The sequence below is a fragment of the Erithacus rubecula genome, assembly GCF_903797595.1.
Source record: "Erithacus rubecula genome assembly, chromosome: 3".
Classification (NCBI taxonomy): Eukaryota; Metazoa; Chordata; class Aves; order Passeriformes; family Muscicapidae; genus Erithacus; species Erithacus rubecula.
Genome location: NC_136689.1, coordinates 96,746,369 through 96,760,233, shown reverse-complemented (window position 1 = coordinate 96,760,233; position 13,865 = coordinate 96,746,369). Strand labels below are relative to the sequence as shown.

The following is a 13,865-nucleotide window of genomic DNA, read 5'->3' as shown; positions in this document are numbered from 1 at the left end:
AAATGTGGAATGCTGTGATATGATTTTACACACACACAATTTCAAACCTCAACATAAATTGGAAGAGGGTTTTACGCAGCATGGTTTCCTAGAGATAAAGGGCTGCTGGCAATAACAGCTGTTAATTGGTATGTGCATCATATTACACACTGTTCTTTTAAGGGATCCTGTTCTATGTACAGAAGACAATATTTTTGAAAGCCCTGGCAGAAAATATTATGTCCACATATTTGCTGGAACCAAACATGCTTTAAAAAGCCACGATTTTGTTAGGAATGAAGCCCACGGGATTACATACAGGATTTAACGGAGGTCGCGATCGGATGAAGTCCAGGATTATTTCATGGGCACTCTTTTTTAATCGAGGGGGGATGTCACCGTTGACCTGGAAAGGAGAAAGTGAAATATATATATATTGCTGTGTTTCACATTTGTATTCATGCAGATGAGATCAACTGAAAACTCACAACAGCCCTGACAGAGCTGCAGTGTTCTGACACCTGCACCAGACATTAAACCCCACCAGTCCTGAGTGGAGCAACAATCCGTATGCAGAGCACAGGCAAGCAAAAAAGATACTTAGCAGATTTTCAGCTTTGCTGATGGCTGCAGAATCACTCCAACTGCAGCAGCTTTAAGCAGCAATATTCAGGATTTTGAAGCAATGAAATCAAATGTCAAGGCTGCAATTGTGTCTATTGGAGAAGTACGTCTCCTTGCTGTAAATCACATATTTCTGTAGAAGAGGGGCTGGGTGAGGATTGTTTGCTTTTTTTGTTTGATTTTCTCCAAAGACACAGACATTTAGATGCAAGACCATATACAAGACATCACAGGGAAGAGTCATCAATTCACTGTATGTGCAGGATTTAAAGAAGGCAATGGAGGTTTTCATATCATATGAAGAATGTATAAACTGTAAGCTGGGAATAAGTGTATGGATTTGCTTTAAAAAAAAAAAAAAAAAAAGCACCTGTCAGGTTCAGTCTTAACAGAGCACAATGCCCAAGTATGCTGTCAGGGATAGGAGATCATTCTATGTCATATATATCCTTCTGCTACCTCCTCTTACTACCCAGTAGCTGGCTATCAGTCTTGTCCTCCAATTTGACAGAAACTGCCATGACACTGTATTGCTTAGACCAAGGATTGCATATTTCAGACTTCTTTTTTCTTTTTTAAGGGGCAGTTGCCTCATTTCTTTTTTGTGGGACTGCATTCATAAAAACTCTGTAGCCAGAAAACCTATGTAAAGACATGTCTGGTTTGCCAAATAACATGTGTTTTTGCTAACCAGAAGGACTGCTACCTTCACAAAAAGGGGTTTAAATGTCCATAAGGTCACCTGAATATGATCCTTAATGGAACTTCACCAATGCCATACAGCTTCCATACAAGCTCTGCTCACCTCATGCATACCCTGTGTCCAGGCTGAGGCTCTGTGCAGCCTCCTAGAGAAGATTCATCCCTTTCCCTCTAAGAAATTAGATGCAGAGTCCCTCCTGGGGAGCATTTAGTTGCTTTCCTGAAGACTCTTTCTGGACATATCCTACTCCAGACATGGTCCAAACTCTATTAGTTCCATCCTCCTTAGTTTCCTAAGAGTGAATTTCATGTTGCTTGGCAAAGAATACCAAGCTGCTAAACTCTGCAACATGCATCATCTTCTTAAAAATAGTGCAGACAAATTAAAATGGAAAAGGTTTATACTAAAGCATGATTTGACATTTCCTGATGAGGAGAATACTATTTTAAGGGGTATGATTGATTATTTCTGTTCAAAAACGGAGCAGTTTTTTGAGGCCAGCATGCTTTGGAAGATTTTTAACAAAATGAGAAGAATCTCTTCCCTGAGCTACTGTTCATCAGATGTCAGAGTTGATAGCTGAAGCTGAGAATTATTACCATCAGAACTGCCGTTTTGTAAACTGATAATCTCTGTTTGAGCCTTGGGGAACAACCCTCTGCATGACAATAGTCAATAAATAATACATGGCTCTCAGCCTTTCACCTCAGGGCATTCTAGGCCCTGACTTGATGCCACCAGAGTATAATTAGTATCAGTATTACCATCTGATTGGAAAAAGAGAATTGTAGGATTTGCTTAAGTGATTTTCCACAGGATACATGGGAGCTGGTGGCCAAGGAAGTGGATGTTTTGCAGCCAACCAGACAAGAGCAGGAGCATCAGGGGCAGAAGCCACCTTCTCATTTTTGGTGCCCAAACAAGATACTGGCATGAGATACTGAAGGGAAACTTTTATCCTCTCTCTCTGTTCAGACTAGATTTATTTATTTACTCAAACGAACTGTCTCTGTAGTGAGCAACTTCAAATGCATCCTTTAGTTTTATTTAATTAAAATTCATGGCTCCTGATTAAAGTCTCAATCAGAGGCATTGCACAGATGCAGCCATGATACACAGGCTGCAGGGGGAAAAAACACCAAGGAAGAAGTTTATTTATTTTTTTTCTCTCCACATACCAGGCTGGCCCCAACCACAAACCAGTATTTGAATAAATACCTCAAAACACTGCAAAACTACCCTAAGTCTTCATGTGTGTGAAACAGCTTTTGTACTGTATGTACGAAAACTGGCAGTGTGAAGGAAGCTTAACCAGTAACTATAAAAATCAAACATAAATGTAGAGATCTAAACAGCTAATGCACAGAAAAAATATCATGTCATCATCTACCAACAACCTGCTACCACCACATTTAAATACATAAATATGGATCTTCAGTTTAAAAAATAATGACAAATAGTTACTTTGTTACCTTAGTTACCTTTGGCTGAAGCTTAAAGTTTTAAAAATGGTGATCCCAAACAAGAAGTACATTGCTGATAACTTTCACAAAAAATAACATCATCTATCATTGACACTCAATTATCTTAGCCATTTATTTGTCCCACTATAAAAGGTGTCACCAGTAAGTAGAAGAGTGCTATCTTTAAACAGTAGTCAACAGGAAACCATTGTTTTGTACTATTTAGAAATCTTCATTTAAAAGACACTGGGCATGGACACTGAAACAGACAGAGAGGATACACTACAGCATTTCCAGAACAGCTCACAATAAAGTTCAGTGGTGAATTAAATTACTATAAGTAGAAATCTATTTATCATCTTGCATTATGCAGACAGTAAAGTGTTTTAGTTACTCAGTTGTTACTCGGTATTTTGACACCCCACAGCAAGCTCAAGCAGCAATGCCCATGAATGAAGTGCTCTGGTATTCCCCATCATGGGGCACTGTACTCACACTGCTGTTCCTGCACACCTATTGCAGAAACAAGTTTGTGATAGCACATGGTAACCACAGTACTCACACACAGTCCCTCCTCTGAATACCCCTAAAGCACAATTAGGAACTGGAAAGCTCCCTGCTCTACCTAGAATGACTCCTACCCTTCTGTAGAAACACGTGATGAAGGTAAAATGGAAAGCACAGCCACCCTGCTGAAAGCAACTCAGCACAACCAAGTCAGAGTCGTGTGCAAGGGAACAGCAGACTCTACAATGTCCAGCAGTAGAGTCCTTTGCACAGCAAAACTCATGTCCTCTATGTCCTGCTTGAAGCATATGAAATCATGCTTATGAAAATACTGTCTGTGCACATCTGTTAACTGCAATTAATAAGATGCTAAATACTGCAAAGCTGTAAATTTTAAAAAACCAAAACCAACAAACCCCATGCCACAGGACTCTCAGCTTAGACATTGAAATTACTGGATATTTCGATAATAAATTGATTTTACCTGTATGTTTAAATTCCCCTTCTGCAACGTGGCCAAGCCAATATCACTGCATGACAGGTACTTGTGAAGAGCTCAAATATGACCACAAGAGTGCTTTTACCAAGGAACAGTGTAACTGTTATGTAACAATGCTGAGTTTGGATACAACATCAAAGTAGTGACAGGCAGGTATCGAGTAGGTAACACAAGAGACATCAGTTACTGTTCAGTAACCACTGCTCAAGAAATACAGTGAAGGGTACATATCTTGGAGGGGGGTGGAGATGGGCAGAAAGCAGAGCTAATTGTGAAGCACTCTGAAATGAAAAGCTGCAGATCAACACATACAAATAATAAAGAAAATTAGGCTTGCAAGAGTAATTCAATTCTTAAATTTCTCCATTTTTAGGTGTGGACTCTACCAATGACCACAGCTTTCAGCACTTGTGGGGGTGGGTGCTTCATAGGTGAGGAAGGCTATTAAATCTCTCTAAGGTAGATAATTAAAGTTTATAAAATTCCAGAATGAAAGCTATCTTGCTCCCACAATTGCAGCAACAAGGATTCTTGCCTCAGGATAGCAAGATGACAAATCGGAAATTATTTTCAGATGTACTGAAATAGAAATGCCAACGTCACTGAAACGAATGAAACCAGTTATTTACCAAAAGCCCAGAATTTGACATTTCACATATTTAAAACATTTTGAATATTTGCACTATAAGAATGGGTGAGAACAGGAAGCTCCAGTTGCTGCTGTCTGTTAGCACAACAGTCTGAAACACTAAAACATGGCTTAACAGGAACATCTGTTCCTTCCTTAATTTCTACTGAGAACACTGAGTAGTCAGTGACAGATCAAGCTACTCTTTTAAACACAGCATCACATTAATAAAAAGAATAGTAAAGATTTCATGTTGCATTTCATTTACTTTAAAAATTTACTTATTACTTTGAAAATTTACTTAACCTCTTGGTACCATTAGTAGGATATGTGTCCTCACAAGCTACCTAGTCTAAAACTACTACCCATAAATTTAAAGAAAAAAGTATTTTTAATACAAATACTGCTGAATATACATTTTGAATGATAGAAAAACATAATCCATCTTTCCTAGACTTCCTTAAAATTCAGATTTGGGATCCTCATCCCTTTTTCCTCTTCTCAAGAACCACAAGGGTATCCACTGATGGGAATCCATACAATCAGCTTCAACCTGTGATAGCCAGTTAGAAGATACTATATGTATGCAATCTAAACTTGTAATTCTGTGTAAATCCTTCACATTCCACACATTCTATATCAAGCTGCACTCTTATTATTGAATGTGCTTTGTACAATCTTCAAGCAGACCCTGCAGCAGAATCCAAGGTTTCCAGTAAAAAATAAGTGATTTTTCTAACAGTGTTATTAGCAGTTGTCAGACTAAGCCAGCAATTGCATCACAGACAGCCCTACAGGTGCTGTACCTGCAGCTGATTGCAATCATATCTACTCCCAGAGTTCACTTTGGACAATCTGTCTAGAAGACAAGATAGCAGGCCAAAAATAGATGTTTCCAGAGATTTTGTAAAGAGCCAGAGTCTGGATAAGCAGAGCAGCAGCTGTGCCCCCAAGATGTACCACATAATGAAGGAAATCTCTTCTGAAGAGGCAGGAGCTTGCTTAGCAGCAGATGAATTAAAAGCTAGTCTGACAAAAGCAAAATCAGATGACCCAGGAGTTCCCATTCAAACAAAACTGTGATTCTGATTGCCTGTAGTAATTGAGGTCCTGAGGGGACTGGTCCTCTTTTGCAGAGGGTAGAAGGAACACTTAGCACAGTTCTCTGAATTGTTAGGGAAAGACACATATCATTACCTGAGTATCTATTTTATCCTATTGATTTAATATTTAAGCAACATCTGCAGCAGAAAATAAATACAATCAGATAATCTAAATCCAGATCTTGATTAGAAAGGTATTTTCAGCTCAAACATAAAAAGCATTGATACTACACACTTCCTGCCTCTCTCATCTGTCTACCTCAACCCTCCCCACCCCAACCCTCTCTTCTGAATTTTTTTTGTGGAATCAGAGTTCTCTCAGTATATGAAAATTTTTCAGGAAAGTAAATAAATCTGAATACTGAATATTCTAAGACAATGCTTCCAATGACCAAGGTGAAGATAATTAAGTTAAGGTATAAATATTGATATTGACCAAACATGTGCCTCTGACAAACGGATTTACAATGTCCCACTAGGGATAAGATACCCTTTAGATCAGTTGCTAGATGATCAGGAAGAACATCTTACTGTTGAAAAACAGTATAACCCAAAAGGATAGAAAGAAGAGGGAGACATCAGTAAATATCAAGTGACTTCTCATAAAAAGAGTGCCTCAAGTCAATTTTACAAGCACCTTTCTGAGGGTCTAGGGGGAGGAGACTCATGAACATTCTCCAGCATGCTGTGGCATGTTGTCTTGACTTGAAAGCAAAAAGAGAATATGCTGAGAATAACTGAGCTCAACTTCTACGAATGGAAGATTTAAATTTTTTTTTACATAGACTATTCCTTGAAAATTCATAACAGATCATGGTAACATAAGTTTTCAACCACTGTAGGTTTTCCTTTCTATTACAGTATCATTCATGGTAACACTTTATGTTCTGGAACTCCAAAAACTATGGTGTAGCTAAAGATAAATGTACTCCCCAACAAGAAAAGTCTAAAACAATCTCTCAGTGGAAAGCATGACAGGACTTTTTAGATGACTCTTGAAGTTATCACAAACCCAACACAAGCTTATTTGTTCAAGCTTATGATAGGTAGGCATGTCTTTTAGAATTTTAAATGCCTGCCACATGGAAAACAAAGTAAACTACATGTGTTGGTTTCATGTTCTCTCCCCCAATGCACTGCACAAATTTATGATGCCATATAAACCCCATGAACATTAGCATCTATATGAAATAATAATTTTAAGATTCTCAGAAGAAAAAAAAGGACAAATAAGAAGATAAAAAAAGAAAATAACATTTCAGATTTGACAAACTCCACTTATCCTCTTGACTTACCATGACCTTCCTTAAGGTATAGCGTTTGGACCTGATATCATCCATCAGCATCTCATAGGGTGTGAGCTGATACTCTATGGGGAGGGGGTTGTACTGACGCTCTTGAACTTTCTTAAGTTTAACACCATTGCGTAGATCTCTCATCACCTGCACCCAAAAACGGGCCTGAAGACAAAAGAGACAGAAATTTTACCTCATACCTTACCTTTGAGTATCACCTCACATTAAAACAAAGTTTTCTTCCAGGACACCACCAAATTTTTACAGCTGTACTATTTTTTATTTTTAGCACATCAACCAAATCCCATTTTATTTTATACAACCTTATTTTTAACACTTGTGAACATATAAAAACTTTGTTGCAACTCAGCAGGACTGCTGGGTCTAACCTCAAGGATAGAAAGAGGATCTGAAATTCTCATACCTTACCTCTAAATTCCCACTTCAAGTATACTGCAAGCACATTATCAAAGTTTTTAGACTTATAGCTAATACTGTGTGAATGAAAACAGTGTTTGAATCTGAAACTTTGCTATCCAGGACTCTCCTGCAAAATTTCCCCAAAAGTTATTCTTCAAATAGAAATTTTGGAATAGACTCCAAATCCTAAGGTCTTGCAATAGAAAAACTCAACTCCTTTTGCTCTGCCTGTAAGAGCAACACACACTAACACCTCCCTCTCATTTTCTGTGAAGCAGAATGGCTGGAGAGAAGAAAGAACAGGTGGTGGATAGAAGATTGGGAAACTAAAATCAAGTACTTTTAAAGAACCTCTTAATATTTTTCTATGAACTGGTAAGAACAGTACCTAGAAAAGAGTTTCTGCTTAAGAGTTTCTCTGCAGCCTTTTTCTATTACCACTGGAAAAATTTAGCTGGTGGCTCTGTTTACTGCCTGACTGCCTCTCTGAAGGGCAGTCAGCATGGTACCTGCCTAAATGCCCAGTCTTTAAACTACAAAAGCTGCAAAAAACTGCAAAAGGAAAAATATATTGCTTAGACACTTGCATTCTTTCATCTGTCTGCAAAGGAAAGTTGAGACAATGCAGCAATGCAGTTCTAACTAGTAGTGGGTTGCTATTAATTCGTATAATAAAAAATATAAAAAAACACTGAAAGGCTGATTTGAACACATGTCCTGGTTTTAACCCAGCACAACACAGTATCACAGCATGGTTTGGGTAGAAAATACTATTTGGAACTAAATGAAAACTCATCTAGTTCCAACCCCACTGCACTGGGCAGGGACACCTTTCACCAGACTGGGTTGCTGAAACCTGTTCTTGTGCCTCAGCACTCTCATTGTAAAGAATTTTTCCTAGTATCTAATCTAAATCTCTTTCAGTTTAAAGCCATTCTATCTTGTACTGTCACTAAATGTCCTTATAGAAGGTCTCCCTCCAGCTCTCTCAGAGGCTTTCTTTATGTGCTGGAAGGTGCCCCAAGGTCCCCCCAGAACCTTCTCTGGGCTTAACAGACCAGCTCCATCAGCCTGTTTCCATAGGAGAGATGCTCCAGCCCTCTGAGCACTCTTTTTGGCCTCCTCTGGACTCAATTCAACAGGACCACATCCTTCTTATGTTGGGAGCTACACAGATGGACACTGTTTCAGGTGGAGTCCCATGAGGGCAGAGGTAATAATGCCTTAGTTAAGCTATATAAAGAAAAATAAACTAATGGTAGTGATGCTGAATCACTATTCCATTGTCTTACCCAGTCAGCATTTTTCAGTTCATCAAGATCTGTGCTGGATTCATCACTTGCCTCTTTGTCCATTTCCTGAATCTTCTTTAGGTTCTGCCAATGAAAAGGAAATGAGTCAATAAATGAACAGTTGCATTAACTCTCAAGTAAAACCAAAGCTTAATTTCTAATCTCTTGTATCATGTTGTTTGGGTATTCTACTGAATGCTTTGTGACTTGAATAGCAGTACTGTAAAAATAACTTGAAACATTATTTTGAATATATTTCTCCTCCTTGGAAAGTTGACCTTAAATGCTAAGAACAAATGTTAAGTTTTGAGTATGAAAGTACTTCAGATAATAATATACTGGAGGAAAAACTAGGGATATTACATATCCCTATTATTAATATTACATATTATCCCTATATTAATATTACATATTTAATATTACATATTAAAATGTTTATATCCCTAAATGTATATATCCACAGAAAAAAAACTTAACCACCTATCAGGTCTGTTAAGCTACAACACAGAAAATATTACCAGCTTGATAAGGATCCATTCATACCAAAATTAATGTTTGTTGAATTGCGTATAAATACTGCAATTAATTAGTCTGTATAATAAGGGTATAGATATCCATAATAAAATAATGTGAGGAGGAGAAACAGATCTTTCAAATATGAAAACTGCTACTTATGAACAAGATCAGATCATGCAAATATGGAAAGGATGGTGTGCAAATGGACAAAAAAAAAAAGCTTTCATACCAACAAGAATATGAAAACCAATTAAAAGTTACAGCAGACCACAGAACAGGCAAGCTTTAACACAGAAGGCTGTAGCTTTACACGAATTTTCTTATGCACATTGACACCAGTATATTCAAAAGACTTTTTTTTTTTTTTTACTTCTATATTGCAATGTTTTGGGATCAGCAGTATAAGCAATTTCTCAGTAATCTACTTCACTTTTACAGAGAATTTTCCAGGAAATCTTTAACAATGTTTAATTTGATCAGTTTTCTAAGAAACCATTAATATATCTGAAATGGATATTTAGGTCCTCTGCTAACTACTTTTTTTATTTTATGAGACTAAAGCAACAGGTCAGAGATCTGACAGATATGTCTACCAAAAGTATTTCTAGCTGTCAAGCACTTAAGGTCTTCCTTTAATGGAACTGAACAACCAGGCTCAATTCAGCCTCTGAGCTTTCCAGGAAAAATAAAAACAAATATACTTTTTAAAACTTTTTTTTTCCCTGGAAGTTCCTCCTAAACTGCCAACATTTCAGTGTAAGAAATGGAAGCACTGCAAGAGTGCTTAAATTGCACATTTAAAAGTGCAAACATCTACCAAACCTGGCTGCAGAGATAGGACATGTGAGTCAGCTACCACAGAGGTTTGGAAAGAGACCAGATGGGTTCTTTAGTGTCTTATTTATGCAAGGAACACAATTGCTTTAGTATCAAAGAAGAAATACTACCATTTCCCTATCAAAATAAAATACATAGTTTACAAGAAGACTAAAAAAAAAGCATAAATCACCACACTAACAAAAGCAGATACATCATGGGACAATGTGGGAACATTTTTGCATGACTTGCAGCATCACAACAGGATACCCAGCTGGGAAAGAATGTCTTTATGGAAACTTCTGCTGGTCCTGGCGCTGCCGCCAGTCTGACACTTACAGGCCATTGCCCTTTCCAAGGGAAAAACAGAAAATGGAAAGAATTGGTAACATAAAGGCCTTGCTTATGTGTATTCTGCCATCCAGGTCTTCTTCTTTTCTGCATCATACAGTTGGAGCAATAATTTCAAATACAGCATCTACGAACTGTAAATTTCTTTCTTTCTTGCATACTGCTAACATCTACTGACAAACTGCAAAATCTAACATCTGATACTTTTTCCTTTATCTCTTTGTAATCAAAAAGATAATTTCAGTAAACGGGCTCACAATTGTCTGATCTGCTCCTTCTTCCTATACTGGAAGGTACACTTTAATTTTTTAAAAAAAATAATGTGTTCCAGCTGCTTAACCTATTCAACAAGACTGGTGACAATCTCCCATCTCAGCAATCATGTTCCCTACCATACAGTTTATGGGGCTGCTTTATGCCCAAAGGCTGATGCTTGTGACTGACATAAATATTTCATGAAGCTTGAAGAGATTGAAACATGTTTTTCTTAACAGCTGAAAATTAGAAGGGGAAAAAAACCCACCCTGAGCAGTTGAAACATCTTCCAAATAAGGCAACCATCTAATTAGTTTCTCTGGAACATAGCTAGAGGGGCAGTTCCAACCCAAGAAAGCACAGGTGGAAGTGATGGTGGCTACCATGCACCACAGAGCTGCAGGAGCAAAACCTGCCAGCCAAGAGATGAAGTGTCTCCAAGTGCAGTTTTCTGATACAAATGAGCTGGTAGAAGCACAGGCTGCTGCCAGATCTGGGCTTCCTTTACTCCCCATCCCTGTGCTGAGTGCCTGGCTGCAGCCCTGGTACCACAGACACCCACTTTGTAGGGATAGTTCATTCCCTTCCCTGGCACCTGGCTCTGGCACTTAAATGCAGCTCACCATGCTATTAGTGGACAAGAGTAGAAGATAAAGGAATTTCCATCATTATAGAACTAACAAAGCTTTGGAAGAAACCAGCAAGCACTCTCTGCTTGCAGGAAGTGTTTGGGAAGGCTTCTATAACTCTTCTACACCTGTCAGGTGCTGCTTGGGGAGGAATAAATTCACTGTGACAAATGATTGTGTTTAAACTTGTAGACTAAATGGAACATTAGGGTTTCCCTCCAGCATCCCCAGCCAGCATCAGTGGGTTTCTGCCTCTGTTTCAACCATAAATTATAGAAACCAACACATTTAAAATACAATAGACCCTTTGTCACTATTCAACTGTGTTCCAAAACCTGCAAATAACCTCAGCTGCTTCTATTGTAGTCACTTGCACTTACCCTTGGGACAATGGCTTAAAAAAAGCTATTACAGTATAATAAATACATGGCCTAAATGGATTTCCATTTCAGAAAGCAGAAAAATCTTAAAAGGGTTTTTTAAATTATCCCAGAAACCTCAGACCCATACCAGACCCAATTCACCCATTACAGTCTGGGCATTTGTTCAGGCAATAAGGGTTGGATGTGTGGGAAATTACTGTTTCAAGAGCTTTAGCACTTTTTTGAAACCTTCACAGCATTTGGTCATTTTTTTAGAAGACTGCATTTTGTGACAAAAGCTAGTAATAAAAATATCAAATGTCTTCAAACCTCTTGCTGTACTATTAAAAGCAGGCACTTCATTTGCTGCTGCTGTGTGCCCCACATTTGAGATGTGCTCTTCTGTGCTCAGTGACAGATGGGAGTTTATATAAGACTCTTGTCAGCACAGTGTCAAAGACTCTCTTCCATAAAATGCTTTCTAAAACCTGATGATTTAATGTGGTATTCTAGGGAATCCAGACCTGGACCAGGACTTTCACCAATTGCAGAGCACAGTCTACTGCAATTCCCAGTTTATACATTTAATTAGGAGTCACTGGTTGAATTGATTCATACACCGATATCTGTGAAACTAATAAAACAGTCTTGCACATCTAGGCTCAGTTTTAAAATACACAACATGAACATATAGGAAAAACTTTTATACATATTCAGCTATTCAATGTTGGCTTAAATTTCAAGGGTTTAGGCAGCAGCATTACTCTAGGTCTTTTGAAAGACCCAAAACCCATTTAATTCAAACTGGAAACAAGATCAGTTAAATCAGTTCCTGAAAACCTCAAGCTGATAGCAATTCTTCAGGTATAGAGGTATGGGCTGAGGCACTTTGCTCAGCTCTGAAGAGGGCAATAGTCACCATGCTGCTCAACATGACTGTGTAAGAGGCAAAAAACCCAAAACACTGATTGAGTGACAGTGTCTGCACCACTTAAGAAAATATAACCAAACTCTCCCCTGCCCAATACAAACCAGCAGCATTTTCCCTTATTAAAGCTCCTAAACTGAGGGATCAAACTGATCATTATGGAGCTGCAAGCCTGACAATAACACAGCTGCAAAAGTGGAGTCACTGGAGATTTGGAAGCATAGGCAAAAGTGAAGTTATGAACTGAAAAGTTTGTGAATTAATTAATTTCTCCAGCTGTGCTCTCTGAAAATCTAAGCAGCAGAGTATTTGACAACTTTTACAGTCACAAGACTTTTGAGAGTAACTGGACTAATGATTCTATTTTCAAAATAAGTTAGCCATTAACATTGTTTAGGTACCTATTAACTACCTCCATTATCATATTTTGTACAAATAATACAGCAGAATAGCCACATGATTTTTTTCATTAGCTCTTTTCCAAGTGAATCTTTGTATGACATGAAATTAGCAGAAAAAGAAAGGAACAATTTCATTTCTACCCATGTACTTAATTAGAATTTGTATATTTACATTTCATACAGATCAGATTGAAATACATCCAGGCAGACTGAAAGAATTATGTTTTTACATCAGAAAGGAAGAAAATGAAAGGCAACATGTTTTAAAAAAACAGTACAAAGATGACAGATTGGGAGCTTTCAGTATGCTCTACCAAAAGCCTAATTACAAGGCCCGCAGTGGATAATGAAATTATGGATGAGTTTTTGATGAGCATGGATTTTCACTGCAATTAGAGATGTAGGCAATTATCAAAATATACAAAGTCTTAATTTGTTTTGGAAAGAATATTAATTTTGATGCTCTAGGGTGTGCATCAATCTCTAAAAGTTTTTGAGATGTAAGTCAAACCTACTGCAACAGATCTGCCTATTGGACCCTTATCTCATATTCTATGCTGGCCAGCATCACATGGTGTTTTTTAGCACCACCTATGCCAGTTGAGGAGTTTATCACCCACAGGTCTACATCCCACGTGCCAGTACCACCCTCATTGGTACCACCCACAGAGTCACAAAGTGTTTGAGAGTGGAAGAGATCTCTGGAAGTCAGCTGGTCCAACCCGTTGCTAAAGCAGGGCCACCCAGAGCCCCTTGCTCAGCATCATGTCCAGGCAGCTTTTGAATATCTTCAAAGACAGAGAATCCACAGCATCCCCAGAAAACCTTTGTCAGTCTCAGTCACCCTCACAGTAAAAACAGTATTTCTGCCTATTCAGAGGAACCTCCTACATTTTAGTTTATGTTCATTGCCTACAGTTCTGTCACTGGGCTCCACTGGAAAGAGCCTGATGCTGTCCTCTTCACATTCTCCCCTCGGGTATTTGGAGACATTGATGAGATCCCCCTGAGCCATTTCCAGACTGAGCAGCCCTGGGTGTCTCAGCCTTTCCTCACAGGAGAGATGTTCCAGTCCATCATCTTCCTGGTCCTTC

General features: G+C 38.3%; 1 protein-coding gene across 4 annotated transcripts in view; it reads right to left on the bottom strand.

Moving 5' to 3' along the window:
• Positions 1-13,865, bottom strand: part of SPIRE1 (spire type actin nucleation factor 1) — a 126,038-nt gene that overhangs the window by 29,633 nt on the left and 82,540 nt on the right. For all 4 annotated transcript variants that reach the window (XM_079300545.1, XM_079300546.1, XM_079300547.1 and 1 more), the window contains exons 5-7: positions 8,514-8,597; positions 6,802-6,966; positions 299-385 (exon numbers count right to left, since the gene is read on the bottom strand). In XM_079300545.1, coding sequence (XP_079156671.1) covers positions 299-385; positions 6,802-6,966; positions 8,514-8,597 — 336 coding nt within the window. The remainder of the gene's footprint in view (positions 1-298; positions 386-6,801; positions 6,967-8,513; positions 8,598-13,865) is intronic.